We start from the raw sequence: 16150 nt of genomic DNA, 5'->3' as shown, positions 1-16150 counted from the left end.
AAATTAAGGTAATTCGTTATGGACTAGATAGCCCTTCATCAATTAAACTGCTGGTTGTGCTTTAACAAGACACAGAAAATGAGCATTTCATTAATGTATTCTGTCAACTGTTGGAGTAGTTTTACTAAGAAAGATCAATGGACTGTTGGTATAAAGGAGTGGAGGAGAAGTATAGAATTTAGCAGGCTACTGGAAAATTTAACCACATACCTCTACTCACCCTTTTAAGTGTTTTAAACTTCCATTTAGAGTTATGGTTTAGTCCTACATTTTAAAAGATCTATATAGAGAGATGCAGTGTTGTTGTAGCCATGTTGGTCCCAGGATATTAGAGAGATATCTTGCATTGGACCAGCTTCTGTTGGTGAGAGAGACAAGCTTTCGAACTAACACAAAGGGGAAGGTGAAGGTCACCGAAAGAAGAGCTCTATGTTAGCTTGAAAGCTCCTCTCTCTCACCAACAGAAATTGGTCCAATACACGGTATTACCTCACCCACCTTGTCTCTCCAATACATAGAGAGAATATTATTAAGCAATAGAGCTCTCAGAACTAAGTAAGTAGTAATATACACATTTTACAAGTGACCAGATAGGTTAAGTGACTTGCCCAGCGTCACATAACAAACCAGTTGTATGGCCTGGTGTAAAGCCCTGTAGATGCCATATCCCATGGATGATGAGGTCCACCTATTGTTTTTAAGCAATAGCAAAATCAAGTCAGCTGCACTGTAAGCTATTTTCTTCTACACAATCAGTTTTAAAAACTAGTTTTGTTTTCCCTTTATGATTTTATTTTGAAAAGTAAAGCAATTACCATTGGAAGAGAAAGAAACTAATGGCCAGCAGGTAGTAGTCTAGTAAATATTTACTAAACAATATTTGAAGACCAAGAAATATAATTTATAGTACGTAAAAACCTAGAGAATCCATTGGTCTCCCTTTCCCCACTTTTTCTTCCTATATGAAGCAAAATGTTCATTAATGCCATTTTTATTCATGTTAACTTAATATTGCTATATTCAGCCTTTCATTTTCATGCTTTTAGGCAATCACAACTCTCTCTATTTATTAGAAATGCATTCCATACTGAAACAATGTTTTATAGCACTTAATTTAAATTATTTTCACATGTATTGCACATTTCACCCACGGATTTCAAATAACTTTTCAAATACTAATAAATATTTTACATTACTCTTCTGAGGTGAGTAGTTATCATCCCCATTTTACATGTGTGGAAAGGCACAAAGAGGTTAAAGTATTTGTTCCTGGTTGTAGTTATTGCAAAGCCAGTAAGAGAACCCTGAAATCCCAACTCTGAGGGCCAAACTCACCCCTTGTAAGTCACTGCCGGTTCCCAGTTGAGCTGTACCTTATTGCACAAAGCAGCATACAACTCCTAGTTCTGTGCTCCCCACTCATTACTATGCTACAATTAATGCACTGTAGGTACTGGCAATGGTTCAGCAGAATTTGTTACTGTGATAATACCAAAGTGCTCTAAGATGGCCTGAGAAATCAGTTAATATTCTCTTACTGTGCAAAAGATATCCTCTTATCTTACATTTCAAAGCAAACTTGAAACACTTCCTAACTTATCACTGCAATAGATATAACTGACAAATCCACTGAAAGAAACTTGATACGTGTGGTAAGTCCCCATTTTCTTCATTATGATGGTTGGATGGCAGAAAAGATAAAATGCTTATCAATGACTTTATCACTGACAGCTGGATTCTCCTTCACTGTGTTCATATATATGAATAAAAAATATCCTGGGCCTAATCCAGTAACTTATTTTTTCATCTGTACAAACACTCCTTTTCCCAAATACATACTTACATAAATAGAAATGTTAAAGGTTCAAGCTCATCATAAGAACATAACGGCCATACTGAGTCAGACCAATGGCCCATCCAGCCCAGTGTCCTGTCCTCCATCAGTGATCAATGCCAGATGCTTCAGAGGGAATGAACAGAACAGGAAATCATCAAGTGATCCATCCCCTGTCACCCATTCCCAGCTTCTGGCAAACAGAGGCTAGAGACTCCACCCCTGCCCATCCTGACTAACAACCATTGATGGACCTATCTTCCATGAATGTATCTAGTTCTTTTTTGAACCCTGTTATGGTCATCCCTTCCTGCTCCGATGAGATGGCCCAGCATGCACAACAGTATGACATCATACTTATCCCAGAACTTCACGGAGCTAGGAATAGACATTTAGGGAGTTGAAAGAGGGAAAAATAATATGCATTTTCCCCTTATATAATGTGTTCACGTCCCTCATAGACTAGCTGTTGTGAGGTATTCAGCTCCTATTGGTAAATGCCTAGACCAGGGATCGGCAAACTTTGGCATGCGGCCCATCAGGGAAATCCGTTGGTGGGCTGGGACGATTTGTTTACCTGCAGCATCCGCAGGTTCGGCCGATCGCAGCTCCCACTGGCCGCACTTCACCGTTCCAGGCCAATGGAGGCTGCGGGAAGAGGCGCGGGCTACACCACCCCGCACAGAGAGTGTGCCAGGATCAAGACACTGCTTTCTGGGAATCCCTAGCTAGCAGAAAGGCCTCTTGAGGGTCATAGCCAAAAAGGCTTAGTTTAGAGCAGCCACAGTCTAAACTGTGCCAAGAGATATGGGGGAACAATGACAGCACAGCACAATTGCAAAGTCAGTTTTAGATACTGCATCTAATGTGTTGTGATCCTATCATCATTGCTTCTGTATACCCAGTGCCCCAGGATGGGATTTACACACAATTCCTGTAGATTTATGAGGAGCTCATGGAAGCTACAAATATAAAATCTCTGTGCATTGATGGGAAAGGTTTACAAAATAACACTTGATAAAAACAAAGTTGTTTAAGGACACTGGAGAATAGACTGTGGTAGGCTTCATGATTTTGTTTCTTTTTTTATGTATCTTGTAGTAAGTCAGAGAGCAAATATGAGCTGTGAGAGATAACTTGGGTTTTGTTTACCACTGTTACTGTCTTTTTAAAAAAAATGTATTGATGCCTTCTCTATTGAATCTTCAGGTTCAGGTTCTTCGGAATGCTGGAGAAGAAGTGACCCTAACAGTGTCCTTTCTGAAAAGGGCGCCTGCTTTTCTCAAATTGCCCCTGAATGAAGATTGTGCCTGTAAGCATTTGTGATTAGCCACAAGAAAATTCTATTCATTGTTCACGTGAACCTCTACCGTTAGTTTCCAAATTTCCTGTGCACGGTCAGTAATTGGCAGGAGCTGTTGCAGCCACTTTTGTGGCCTGAATATGAACTTTTAATATCACCAGGTGCTGTGTTGACATTCATTGCAAGCTAATGCTATCTTTGCTTGAGAAACAGGAGGCAATACTCTCAACTGGTGTGAATCAGCATAGCATTACTGAAATCAGTAGGGCTACACCAGTTTACACGAGCTAAGGTTTGGGCCCAAAGTATTTAAAGATCCTTCTTTCAAACATACAATGGCGTTGAAATTGGAACGGTTTATATATTCTAAATGTAAAACTGAGATTGCACATTTATATTTTAAGGTCTTATCTTCTCAATTTAAATTTCATTCAGGGGCTTTAGTGGTGATATACCTTCAACTCTGAGCTGAATAGTATTTTGTTTTAGTGCAACAGAAGTTTAGTTGACTAGCCCCAATGGGCATCTGAAAGATGTGTATGGAAGCAGCTGCCTGCTTCTAATTATAATACATTATAATTGTTGGTACACCTTTGTAGATAGCTACAGTATATCTGTGCCTGTCTATATGTGTGAGTATGTCTTTATTCACCTCTGCTTTCTTTCAACTTCCTTTTTTCTGAAAGTGTGAAGATAACGTTTAGTTTTTAATTATGAGAACAAAAAATAGTTTTTAGGTCTAAAACCTATTTAGTGTGTGTGTGTGTGTGTGTGTGTGTGTGTGTCTATATATATATTATGTGTGGGTGTATGAAATCTGTTCTAAAATATTTTAATTTATTTGCATAAATTCATGATCAATTCCTTATTTCTCACAAACTTCGTACAGGCAATGTTTTTGTTTGCAAGCAGAACTAATCAAAATATTTTCGAAACTTTTCCATTGAAAAACAGTTGTCTTGTCAAAACCAAAATGTTCTGTGATACATTTCCTTTTCAGTGATTGTTTTGCAAGAAGGTTTCTCAGGTCCAGGAAGAACTCTCTTGCCTGCTTATAGGCGCTGTCTGGAATGTACAGTGAAGCAGAGTGGGGACTTGAACCCTCAGATCCTAATCCACTTCCGTACCACTGGGCTATCCAGTGAGAGTCTCTCTCTGTACTAATCAGAGTGTGAATGATTAGAAGCTAATGCTCATAGTAATACTTTGTGAAAAATCCATAGGCTGACTATTTGTGTCAGTATTCATTGGCTAATTTTGAATAACAAACACATAAAAATCAGTCTGTGGATATTTCACAAGTAAGAAGAGAAACAAACAAACTGTTGTCTGTGAATAGCTTAGTTGTACCCATGACAGTGCTTAGGACAAAAATGTAACTGTCTGAATACAAATTCTAACATCCTGTAATATAGGACAATGTTATATGCATGACTATTTTTATTAGGTGTCCCTAGTGACCAAAGCAGTGGCACATCATCTCCCCTCTGTGACAGCGGTTTGCATCTCAACTACCATCCCAACAATACGGTAAGAGATTGTTTTACCTTTCAGTGCTAACTCATTAATGAGGTGATGGATAATATCCCAGAAAAGGCATGGGAAAAGATGGGGGTCACCTAAATAACACTGGATTTAGTTGGTGAATAAGAGTTTCCCTTTAGTCTTGGATATACCTATAACATTTTTGACTCATCCTGTTCTGAGGCATCCTATATTGATTTTCAATTAAACTTGTCTAAATGTATAAACCGGTGAGCTAGGGACTATTTTTCTTTTCTTTTCTTTTTTTTTTTTTTTTGGCCTTTTTTGAAGAGTAACTGCCAAAGAAACAACATGCAGCATGGTATAATTACCATGAGACACACACAGAATATAAAGGAACGTCAGTGTTATATATTTAGAGAAGTGGATCTGGCAGCTCTTCCACTGCTGCCTTAATTAGCTACTAGTGAGAAAACAGATATTTTGAAATTAGAGAGCATTCTTATTGAATATTTGTATAATCAATTAATTTGTGCCCCTTGCATTTCAAATGCTTCTTAAAAAGTAAGGGTAAGAAAACTTTCAAAGTCACTCCGGATGTTGCTGAACTATAAAATAGTTACAGCTGGTTGGGAATTTGTCAGTTAAATGGTTTTCACCAGAAAATGCTGATTTGTCAATATTGAACCTTTTTGAAGGAAAAGGTTCGTTGTGACAATTTTTTTGGTTTTGAAAAAAAAAATGAAAAAAGTTTGAAACTGTCAAAACATCCCATTTTGACATTGTTGAAACACAAACATTCTGATTGGGGGTCAAAATTACTTTTCATTTCAAAATGTATAGGCAAAATATAAAAATTGAAATTCAACTTTTTGAAATTATTGAAATGTGTCATTGACACAATCCAATTTTTTTCCAGATTACCCTCCCAGTTCCCCACAATCATTTTTGAAAATTTCCATGGCATGGGAAAACAGTTTACAAGTTCTAAAAATAATCCCACAAAACATACATAGCGTATACAAAACAAAACATTTTCAGTATTTACTTTGTATTTATATTTTAACACACAAAAATAGAGCCTATACCTTGAAAATAATTTAAAATACTACTGAATTCTGCCCCCCCCCCCCCCACACACACGCCAAGAATGCAAACCAATTACTTTATTCCTGAGAAAAGAAATGTCTCCTAAAACAAAATTTCCCCATCTCATCTCTCTTGCTAAGCATGAAACATAGATATCTGTCTCTTGTCCCCCTACACTGAGCTAAGTGATGTGGCAGAGAGCTGCTTAGCCAAGGAGAAACCACTGATTACAGAAGGCAGTTAAGTAAAATCTTCTCCCTTCTACAGAAACCTCTTTGTGACTCACCAGTGCAGAAAATGGGACATGGACAGGAATGGTAGAGATAATGAGGCAAATTCTCAATTGGAGGTCAATGAAGCTATGACAATTTATACCAGCTGAGTGTCTGACCCTATGTACCTTAAAAATTCTATGCAGAGATTGAGAATAGAATTTGTTATGCTACTTAATGAATTTAAACTATACCCCTTTTAAGAAACACGCAAAAAGGTACACTTAAATATTCCACTTTATGAAAGAAAATCTTCTTTTGATTGTACCAGAAAATGAGTTTTTAGAAGTGACAACGAAAGCATGGTTTGAGTTCAGCTGATGGTTTGGGAGATGGTCCAGAAGAGTTCTTATTTTATTTGAAGAAGGCTGCCTAGCTCTAATTACTAAGGTCACCAAATATAAGCTCAGTTGACTTGGCTACACAGTTAGTGCACAGCAAGCCAAGGTGTGAATGTACAGCACTCTAGCCTGCCGCACATGCTGTGTGGACCCTGCTACTGCACACTAAAAGTTCTATAGTGTAGTCTGACATACTGCTATTTCAAACTGAAGTACATCAAGGCATGCTAGAGAATGATTGGTGTACAGTACCAAGGTCCACATGGCTTGTCAGTGAGCAACAGGCTACAACACTGTACATTCACACCCTGGCTTGCCGTGTGTAGCCAAGTCAACTGAGCTTATATTTGGTGACCTTAGTAATTAGAGCTAGGCAGCCTTCTTCAAATAAAATAAGAACTCTTCTGGACCATCTCCCAAACCTTCAGCTGAACTCAAACCATGCTTTCGTTGTCACTTCTAAAAACTCATTTTCTGGTACAATCAAAAGAAGATTTTCTTTCATAAAGTGGAATATTTAAGTGTACCTTTTTGCATGTTTCTTAAAAGGGATGTAGTTTAAATTTCATTAAGTAGCATAACAAATTCTAATAAAAAGTGATAGTATAATGGCAAACTGTCACTTTAAGGTGAAACTCTACAGATAAATATTCAGATTAATATTCAGAGATACCTCTGGAGAGTATGGTACACTCTCTTCACAATGTAGGAAAAGACTTTAACTCATGAATATAAGATTATATTTTTAAAATGCAGGAAAAACAAAGTGGTGGTCACTTTATAGAGTCCCGGAAGATGATATTTGACATGTCATACTCTTTTTGTTGTATCAAACAACTCATAGGTGGGCTTTTTATGATAAGCAAGACCTTTCACCTGGAATTATCCATTATAACTCCTACAGCATATTACCAGTAATGTTATAAACCTCTACATATGCAATAAAATATCAGAGTTTGAATTGGAAAGATAAGTGCTTATGTATACTCCATCCTCAAGCCACAATCAGCTGGACTCTAACTTCACTGGGTCTCTGCACTGACAAAAAAGGCTGCCTCCATGGATCAGACTTCAGGATCAGGTCTTTGCTTGTCAAGGAATATTAAAAAATACATTCATAAGTAAATGTCAGTGACTTTACTCTACTGCTATTTGAGTGGATTCCATTATATGTGATTTGTAAGTTTTTGGATAACTTCCGGTTCATAAAAATGTTTAGTAATTTGAGAAAATACCTGTGAAATTTTGGGGATTTATTTTCATTCAAAAATGCATACTAGGAGGTGTTTGCTATTCACCATTCATTATCTGTTATTCTCCCATGTAAAATCTTACAGCTATGTAATCAGGGAGCAGAAACAATTCCCTGTGACAAACCACAAATCATGAATATTCTGACTGAACCATTACTGCACAACACAAAGGTGAACATTTTTGACCAAGTTTGCCCATTTTTAAATTTGATAATTTTTATGAATAACAAATGAATAGGGGAAGGGTTACATTTTCAACAAACATTATTACCAATAAATAATTAAACCTAATCATGTCTAGGATGAAACTCTTGTTGTATGGGTACCAAATAGCTGCAGTCTAATTTCAGCCACAGGTTTTCATAGAATATTTGTGCTTCATCCAACTGTGAAATTATTTTGGAGAGTAAAATAATAAAATGTTATATAATATGTTTGTTTTTTAAAATATGGTTTAAATGAGCTTACTTCACACGTGTTGAATGGAATGTCATTTGATGGTACATCACAACTAATGAAGGATGAAAGTCAAAAACCCAGTGGTTCAAATAACACCTCAGATATTACATCTTTATCCCACTCACTTCCACCTGTGAAACTGGGATAGAGATTTTCTTTTTTTGTGCTTAATTTTTTTAATTGATGTATTTAAATGAAAAAAAAAGACAAATACAAAGAGATACATAAGTTATACATGCTAGCACCCTTTTTCTCCCATGGGTGAAAACTGAACGTGCATTAGTACATATGATTTCCCCTGCATGTCTCCTTGGCTCCTTTTCTTATACAACGGACAAAAATAAGGTAACTATAGTGCGGGTTGTATGAAGGTCTGGGCTAGCCTAGCTAAGAGGTACCATTTTCATCCTCACCATCATACAAAAGTATCTATATAGAGTAGGGCTGTCAAGTGATTAACAAAAAATTAATTGCAATTAATCATGCAATTAAAAAATTAATTGCAATTAATCGTGCTGCTAAACAATATTAGAATACAATTTATTTAAATATTTTGGATTTTTTCTACATTTTCAAATATGTTGATTTTAATTACAACACAAAATTCAAAGTGTACAGTAAATTCACTTTATATTTATTTTTTCTAAGATATATTTGCACTGCAAAAATGATAAACAAAAGAAATAGTATTTCAATTCACCTAATGCAAGTACTGTAGTGCAATCTCTTTATCATGAAAGTTGAACTTACAATTGTAGAATTATGTACAAAATATAACTGCACTCAAAATAAAACAATGTAAAATTATAGAGCCTACAAATCCACTCAGTCCTACATCTTGTTCAGCCAATCGCTCAGACAAATAAGTTTGTTTACATTTGTGAGAGATGGTGCACGCTTCTTGTTCACAATGTCACCTGAAAGTGAGGACAGGCATTCGCATGGCACTGTCGTAGCAGGTGTCACAAGATATTTATATGCCGGTTGCGTTAACGATTTATATGTCCCTTCCCACTTTGATCACCGTTCCAGAGGACATGCGTCCATGCTGATGACAGGTTCTGCTTGATAACAATCCAAAGCAGTGCGGACCGAAGTATGTTCATTTTCGTCATCTGACTCAGATGCCACCAGCAGAAGGTTGATTTTCTTTTTTGGTAGTTTGGGATCTGTAGTTTCTGCATCGGAGTGTTGTTCTTTTAAGACTTCTGAAAGCATGTTCCACACCTCGTCCCTCTCAAATTTTGGAAGGCACTTCAGATTCTTAAACCTTGGGTTGAGTGCCTTAGCTATCTTTATAAATCTCATACAGGTACCTTCTTCGCGTTTTGCCACATCTTCAGTGAAAGTGTTCTTAAAATGAACAACATGTGCTGGGTCATCCTCTGAGACTGCTATAAAATGAAATATATGGCAGAATGTGAGTAAAACACAAAGAAGGAGACATACAATTCTCCCCTAAGGAGTTCAGTCACAAATTTAATTAACATGTTATTTTTTTAATGAGCGTCTGTCAAGGTTCCTTCCCCACTCTGAACTCTAGGATACAGATGTGGGGACCTGCATGAAAACCCCCTAAGCTTATTTTTACCAGCTTAGGTTACAACTTCCCCAAGGTACAAACTATTTTACCTTTTGCCCTTGGACTTTATTGCTACCAACACCAAGCGTCTAACAAATATATAACAGGCAAAGAGCCCCCTTGGAAACATCTTTCCCCCAAAAATCCTCCCCAAACCCTACACCCTCTTTCCTGGGGAATGCTTGATAAAAATCCTCACCAATTTGCATAGGTGAACACAGACCCAAACCCTTGAATCTTAAGAACAATGAAAAAGCAATCAGGTTCTTAAAAGAAGAATTTTAATTGAAGAAAAAAATAAAAGAATCACCTCTGTAAAATCAGGATGGTAAATACCTTACAGGGTAATCAGATTCCAAACATAGAGAATCCCTCTAGGCAAGATCTTAAGTTACAAAAAGACACAAAAACAGGAATACACATTCCATCCAGCACAGCATATTTTATCAGCCATTTAAACAAAACAGAATCTAACGCATATCTAGCTAGATTACTTACTAAATTCTAAGACTCCATTCCTTTTCTGTTCCTGGCAAAAGCATCACACAGACAGAGAGAACCCTTTGTTTCTCCCCCCCCCCCAGCTTTGAAAGTATCTTGTATCCTCATTGGTCATTTTGGTCAGGTGCCAGCGAGGTTATCCTAGCTTCTTAACCCTTTACAGGTGAAAGGGTTTTTCCTCTGGCCAGGAAGGATTTAAAGGTGTTTACCCTTCCCTTTATATTTATGACAGCGTCATTGGCATGGAAGCAAATCCTCTGCAATGGTGGCCAAAGCATGAAGGAGCTTACAAATGCTTAGCATATCTGGCATGTAAATACCTTGTAACGCTGGCTACAAAAGTGCCAGTCAAATGCATGTTCTCACTTTCAGATGACATTGTAAATAAGAAGTGGACAACATTATCTCCCGTAAATGTAAACAAACTTGTTTGTCTTAGTAATTGGCTGAACAAGAAGTAGGACTGAGTGGACATGTAGGATCTAAAGTTTTACACTGTTTTATTTTTGAGTACAATTATGTAACCAAAAAAAAAAATCTACATTTAGTTTCACTTTCATAATAAAGAGATTGCTCTACACCAGTGGTTCCCAAACTTGTTCCGTTGCTTGTGCAGGAAAAGCCCCTGGCGAGTTGTGCCGGTTTGTTTACCTGCCGCGTCTGCAGGTTCAGCTTATCGCGGCTCCCAGTGGCCGCGGTTTGCTGCTCCAGGACAATGGGAGCTGCTAGAAGCGGCAGCCAGTACGTCCCTAGGCCCGCGCTTATACATTATTTTCTGCAAATAACCCCGGGGTTATTGGAGCATTGGGCACACTGGATGAGATACACTAGATATTGTAATAGGCATGTGTAGGACCCATGTATCTTACAAAGTGTGTTGTGGTGGTATTGATCATTGTAGCAGTGAAGATATGTCTGCTGATTTTTCATCTGTTCTGGTGGGGTTTGATGCTGCTTTAAGTTGGTGTGTCCTGGTCTGTGAGGAGTTTGCTTGTGATGATGAGCTTGGAGATTGGGGAGTAGTTTTGAAGGCCAGAAGAGGGGGTTCAAGAAAGATTTCTTTCAGGCTAGGGTACACATTGAGTATGGGTTATAGTTGTTTGATGATACCCTGTATAGGTTCCAGTTTGGGGTGATAGTGACAAGTAGGGGTGTGGGGTCAGAGAATTTTATTTCTGTACTAAAGCAGGTTCTCTCGGGGTAGTTGGGTGGCCTGTTCAAGGATGTAATCTACTTCTTTGGTGGAGTGTCCTTGTTTGGTGAAGGCAATTTTGAGTGTTAATGTGCATATCCTGGACTTTTTCCTCAAAGCATATTCTGTGGTGTCTGAGTGCCTGGCTATAGATAACACATTTCTTGGTGTATTTGGGGTGGTATTTGGGGTGGTTGCTGAATCTCTGAAGGAAGGTGTGGTGATCCAGAGGTTCTTGTATATAGTTGTCTGTAGGGTTCCATTGTTGCAGCTGATAGCGGTGTCCAGGAAGTTGATGCTAGTGTGGAAGTGTTTCAGAGAGAGTTTAATGAACAGGTGATGGTTCTTGAAGTTGTGGTGGAAATCTATGTTGAGAACAAAATTTATTACAGAACCAAAGGATATGAAGAGAAGAAATTCTTTAATTGGCTTCACACCAGTGCTAAGATCCTGGGTAACAAATGAGGAATTAGAATTAGAAATCCTCTCTAATTGGTATTACTGAAACCTGGTGGGATGATTCACATTACTGGAATATTAAAATCAATGGTTGCAACCTATTTAGGAAGGATCAAATGGTTAAAAGAGGATGGGGAGTGGCACTCTATGTAAAAATGGTATTACCTGTTCCCAAGTCACTCATAATTCAGAAGAAAATTATTTTTAATGCTTATGGATCAATATTCTAATAGGTAAAGCACATGAGGAGGGTATAAGTTTTTGTCTGCTACAGATTACCAAACTTCACTAGAGAACAGGATGACCACTTCTTATACACCTATCTGGAATTTGTAGAGAAAAACAAAGCTGCATGATCATGGGGGACTTCAATTTGAGTGACGTATGTAGGAGGTTTCATGCTACCAGTACTAAAAGATCCTTGTAATTTTTAAACATTATACATGACAATTTCCTAACTCAAGAAGTGTTACAACCAACTCAGAGGAATTCTTTATTAGTCTTTGTCTCAACAGATAAAGAGAAACTGATCACAGAACTGAAAGATTAATGATTGCTTAGGTTCATGTGATCATGACTTGAACACATTTATAGTGTGCAAACAATATATATAAAATACTTTGTGCTTTAATAGGCCCAATTTCACAAAACTGAAAACAATTATGAGCCAAATCATCTGAGAGAGATAACTTAATCACAAAAATTTGTATGATAATTGGGAATCATTTAAGAACACCTTAGGAGATGCGTATAAAGCAACAACCCCAAAATCGAGGAAGAAGGCTACACTGGTTAAAAAACTGACCTAGTTTAAAGGGCAAGGCATATTGTGACAGGGTCGGGCCAGATGGCTACAGGAGAGTGATAGAAGACGGATATATTAGTCCCAAGTTAAGCAGGTCCCTTTTCCCTGGGTAAGGTAACAGGGGCAGTTCTGGAACAATCAGGAACATGCTGGAACCAATGAAGTCAGACAGGCTAATTAGGACACCTGGAGCCAATTAAGAAGCTGTTAGAATCAATTAAGACAGGCAGGCTAATCAGGGCACCTGGTTTAAAAAGGACCTCACTTTAGTCAGTGAGGGGCGCACAAGGAGCTGAGAGTGAGAAGGCATGCTGCTGGAGGACTGAGAAGTACAAATGCTATCTGGCATGAGGAGGAAGGTCCTGTGGTGAGAATACAGAAGGTGTTGGGAGGAGGCCATGGAGAAGTAGCCCAGGGAGTTGTAGCTGTCACACAGGTGTTACACGAAACTCTGTAGACAGCTGTGGGCTGGAACCCGGAGTAGAGTGCGGGCCCGGGTTCCCCGCATCCCCCCAACTCCCTATTGGATACAGGAGGAGTTGACCTGGACCGTGCATCCCATCTAAGGGGAAGGTCCCTGGCCGGCCCCCCACCCACTAAGTGAACCAGCAGAGACTGTGGGGATTGTTCTCCTTCCTTTTCCTCATGCTGGCCAGTGATGAGGTTAGCTGAGTGAATGGCAGGTTTGAGCCGCTAGCAAAAGTGGCCAAACTGAGGGCCGCTGTGAATCTCTGAGGTACGGACATTGATGCAAGCCATGGCTGCCCAGCAGGAGGCTACCCGTGTCCAGGCAGCCGTTCAACAGGAGGCAGTGAGGCTGTAGCAAGAGACTAATCACCTACTGATGGACCAGGCTGCTCAAGACCGGGCTATGTTGCGGGAACTGGTAAACTGCCCTTACAGAGCTGAACCGTGGCTGTGATGTGACGCAGATGATTTGGGCCAGCAACTGGCTGCAGAAAATGACGTGAAATGGTGATGTAGAGGCGTACCTCCTGGCCTTTGAGAGCACAGCCCTGCGGGAGGCTTGGCCCCAAGAACTGTGGTCTGGCATCCTCGCTCCATTCCTGTGTGGGGAGGCCCAGAAGGCCTACTATGATTTGCCTGAAGAGTCTGCGGCAGACTACCTCCAGCTGAAAGCAAAGATCCTGGCCAGATCTGGGGTAACAACCGCAGTGTGGGCCCAGTGATATCATGAGTGGAGGTACCAGGAGAACAAAACCCCGCAGTCCCAATTATATGACCTCATCCATCTTTCACGAAAGTGGTTACGAACTGAGTCCCTGAGTCCAGAGGAGATACTAGAGCAGGGGTCGGCAGCCTTTCAGAAGTGGTGTGATGAGTCTTCATTTATTCACTTTAATTTAAGGTTTCACGTGCCAGTAATACATTTTAACATTTTTTAGAAGGTCTCTCTCTATAAGTTTATATATTATATAAGTACACTATTGTTGTACGTAAAGTAAACAAGGTTTTAAAAATGTTTAAGAAGCTTCATTTAAAATTAAATTAAAATGCTGATCTTACACCGCCCGCCCGCTCAGCCTGCTGCCAGCCTGGAGTTCTGTTCACCTAGGCCTGTGTGCGAGTTACGCACACAGAATGGGGCATTGATGCACCTGGTATTACATTCTGTGGCCCTATGCCATGGTATGAATTATATCTGGACAGTCTCTACGTAAAAGAGTAAATGGACACAAATCAGACGTCAAGAATTCTAACATTCAAAAACCAGTCGGAAAACACTTCAATCTCTTTGGTCACTCGATTACAGACCTAAAAGTGGCAATTCTTCAACAAAAAAACTTAACAAACAGACTTCAAGGAGCGAGTGCTGAATTGGAATTAATTTGCAAACTGGATACAATTAACTTAGGCTTGAATAAAGACTGGGAGTGGATGGGTCATTACACAAAGTAAAACTATTTCCCCATGTTTATTCCCCACCCCACCCCCCAGCTGTTCCTCAGATGTTTTTGTCAACTGCTGGAAATGGCCCACCTTGATTATCACTACAAAAGGTATTTTGCCTCGCTCTCCTGCTGGTAATAGCTCACCTTACCTGATCACTATCCTTACAGTGTGTATGGTAACACCCATCGTTTCATGTTCTCTGTGTATATAAATCTCCCCACTGTATTTTTCACTGAATGCATCTGATGAAGTGAGCTGTAGCTCACGAAAGCTTATGCTCAAATAAATTTGTTAGTCTCTAAGGTGCCACAAGTACTCCTTTTCTTTTTGCAGATACAGACTAACACGGCTGCTACTCTGAAACCTGTCATTAGGAAGGAGGTGACAGAAATTGATGGGGTCCCTGTGGAAGGGAAAACCCAGGGACCAGGACCCTACTTCATAATGAAAAAGCATCTCTCGGTCTGCTGTGGTCTGATAAAAATATTTTTGACTTGGCTACATTTTTAAAACACAAGTTTCTGCCTGCATGGAATATGCATAATGATAGGGGTTCTTTCAGTAATGAACTCCCTCCATTCTATTGGCACTATACATGCCTACACAACACAGACCTCTATTTTTCCATGCGAGTTACACACACAGAATGGGGCATTGATGCACCTGGTATTACATTCTGTGGCCCTATGCCATGGTATGAATTATATCTCATTCATAATTACCAGAGTGTAACTCTCTAGAGTAATACAATGAAAATGTTATATTTAATAAGAGCATATTGAAAACAATATTAAGCAGAAGTAGATTCATTACACATTCATTATGCAATTAGCAATTAAAAGGCTGTTTTCACTGAGTAAATTATACATAGGTATAACTTAAAGCATATTGGGTTCTTGGTAGACAGAACGGACAGTGAGTACTGATTTCCTCAGTGATATGTAGGGGTAACAAGGCCCCCTGCGTCATTCAGGCACAGGTTAAACATAGTATGTGATTATGTGATACAGTATAGCTTTAGGACGTGATCGCTGTTGTTAATCTTGTCTGTGTATTTCCATTATAACCCCTTTTTCATTCATAACTTTCTGAAATGTTCACCAGGTCTGGGGTGAAATCCTGGCCCCTCTGAACTAAATAAGAATTTTGCCATTGACTTCATTGGGGTCTGAATTTCACCTCTCTCAGCTTTAATGGTGTTGCAGTTTTTGTTCATTTGTTTGTAAGTAGTTCTGCCTTTTTTGACTAAGAAGGGAGTGGGGAATAATATGTGTCTCCCATTTATAATGTTAATATAATTAAGTTATTAATTATTAATTATTATTATTATTATTCGTGGTAGTAATAATATCACAGTAGTACCTAAAAATCTCAAATCAGGGATTTATGTCCCATTGTGCTAGGCACAGCACAAGCACTAATTAAAAAGACAATGCATGCCCCAAAAATATTCTTCAGCATTTTGGAAACAACTGAAGAACAGAGAGTAGAAACCTAAAATTTGACAGTAAAATTACTGTTGTAGAAAATTGCCTTGGGGTGTTCTAGTAAAATGTGTTGTATTCTGCAGGTCAAGGGAGCATATGCAAAACACATGTACACATTGCAAACTGTGAAGATATTCTGTTTGCTTTATTTTAATGTCATTTTAATTATGTCCA

The 16150-nt window shown here is 38.8% G+C and overlaps 1 protein-coding gene across 1 annotated transcript in view; it reads left to right on the top strand.

Annotated features, from left to right (window-relative positions):
- Positions 1-16150, top strand: part of SNTG1 (syntrophin gamma 1) — a 242913-nt gene that overhangs the window by 71316 nt on the left and 155447 nt on the right. Inside the window, exons 7-8 of the mRNA XM_077808685.1 lie at positions 3044-3146; positions 4585-4667. Coding sequence (XP_077664811.1) covers positions 3044-3146; positions 4585-4667 — 186 coding nt within the window. The remainder of the gene's footprint in view (positions 1-3043; positions 3147-4584; positions 4668-16150) is intronic.

Source organism: Eretmochelys imbricata, chromosome 2 (assembly GCF_965152235.1).
Source record: "Eretmochelys imbricata isolate rEreImb1 chromosome 2, rEreImb1.hap1, whole genome shotgun sequence".
NCBI classification, from domain to species: domain Eukaryota; kingdom Metazoa; phylum Chordata; order Testudines; family Cheloniidae; genus Eretmochelys; species Eretmochelys imbricata.
The sequence above is the reverse complement of the archived record's forward strand: the minus strand, read 5'-3'. Positions and strand labels throughout refer to the sequence as shown.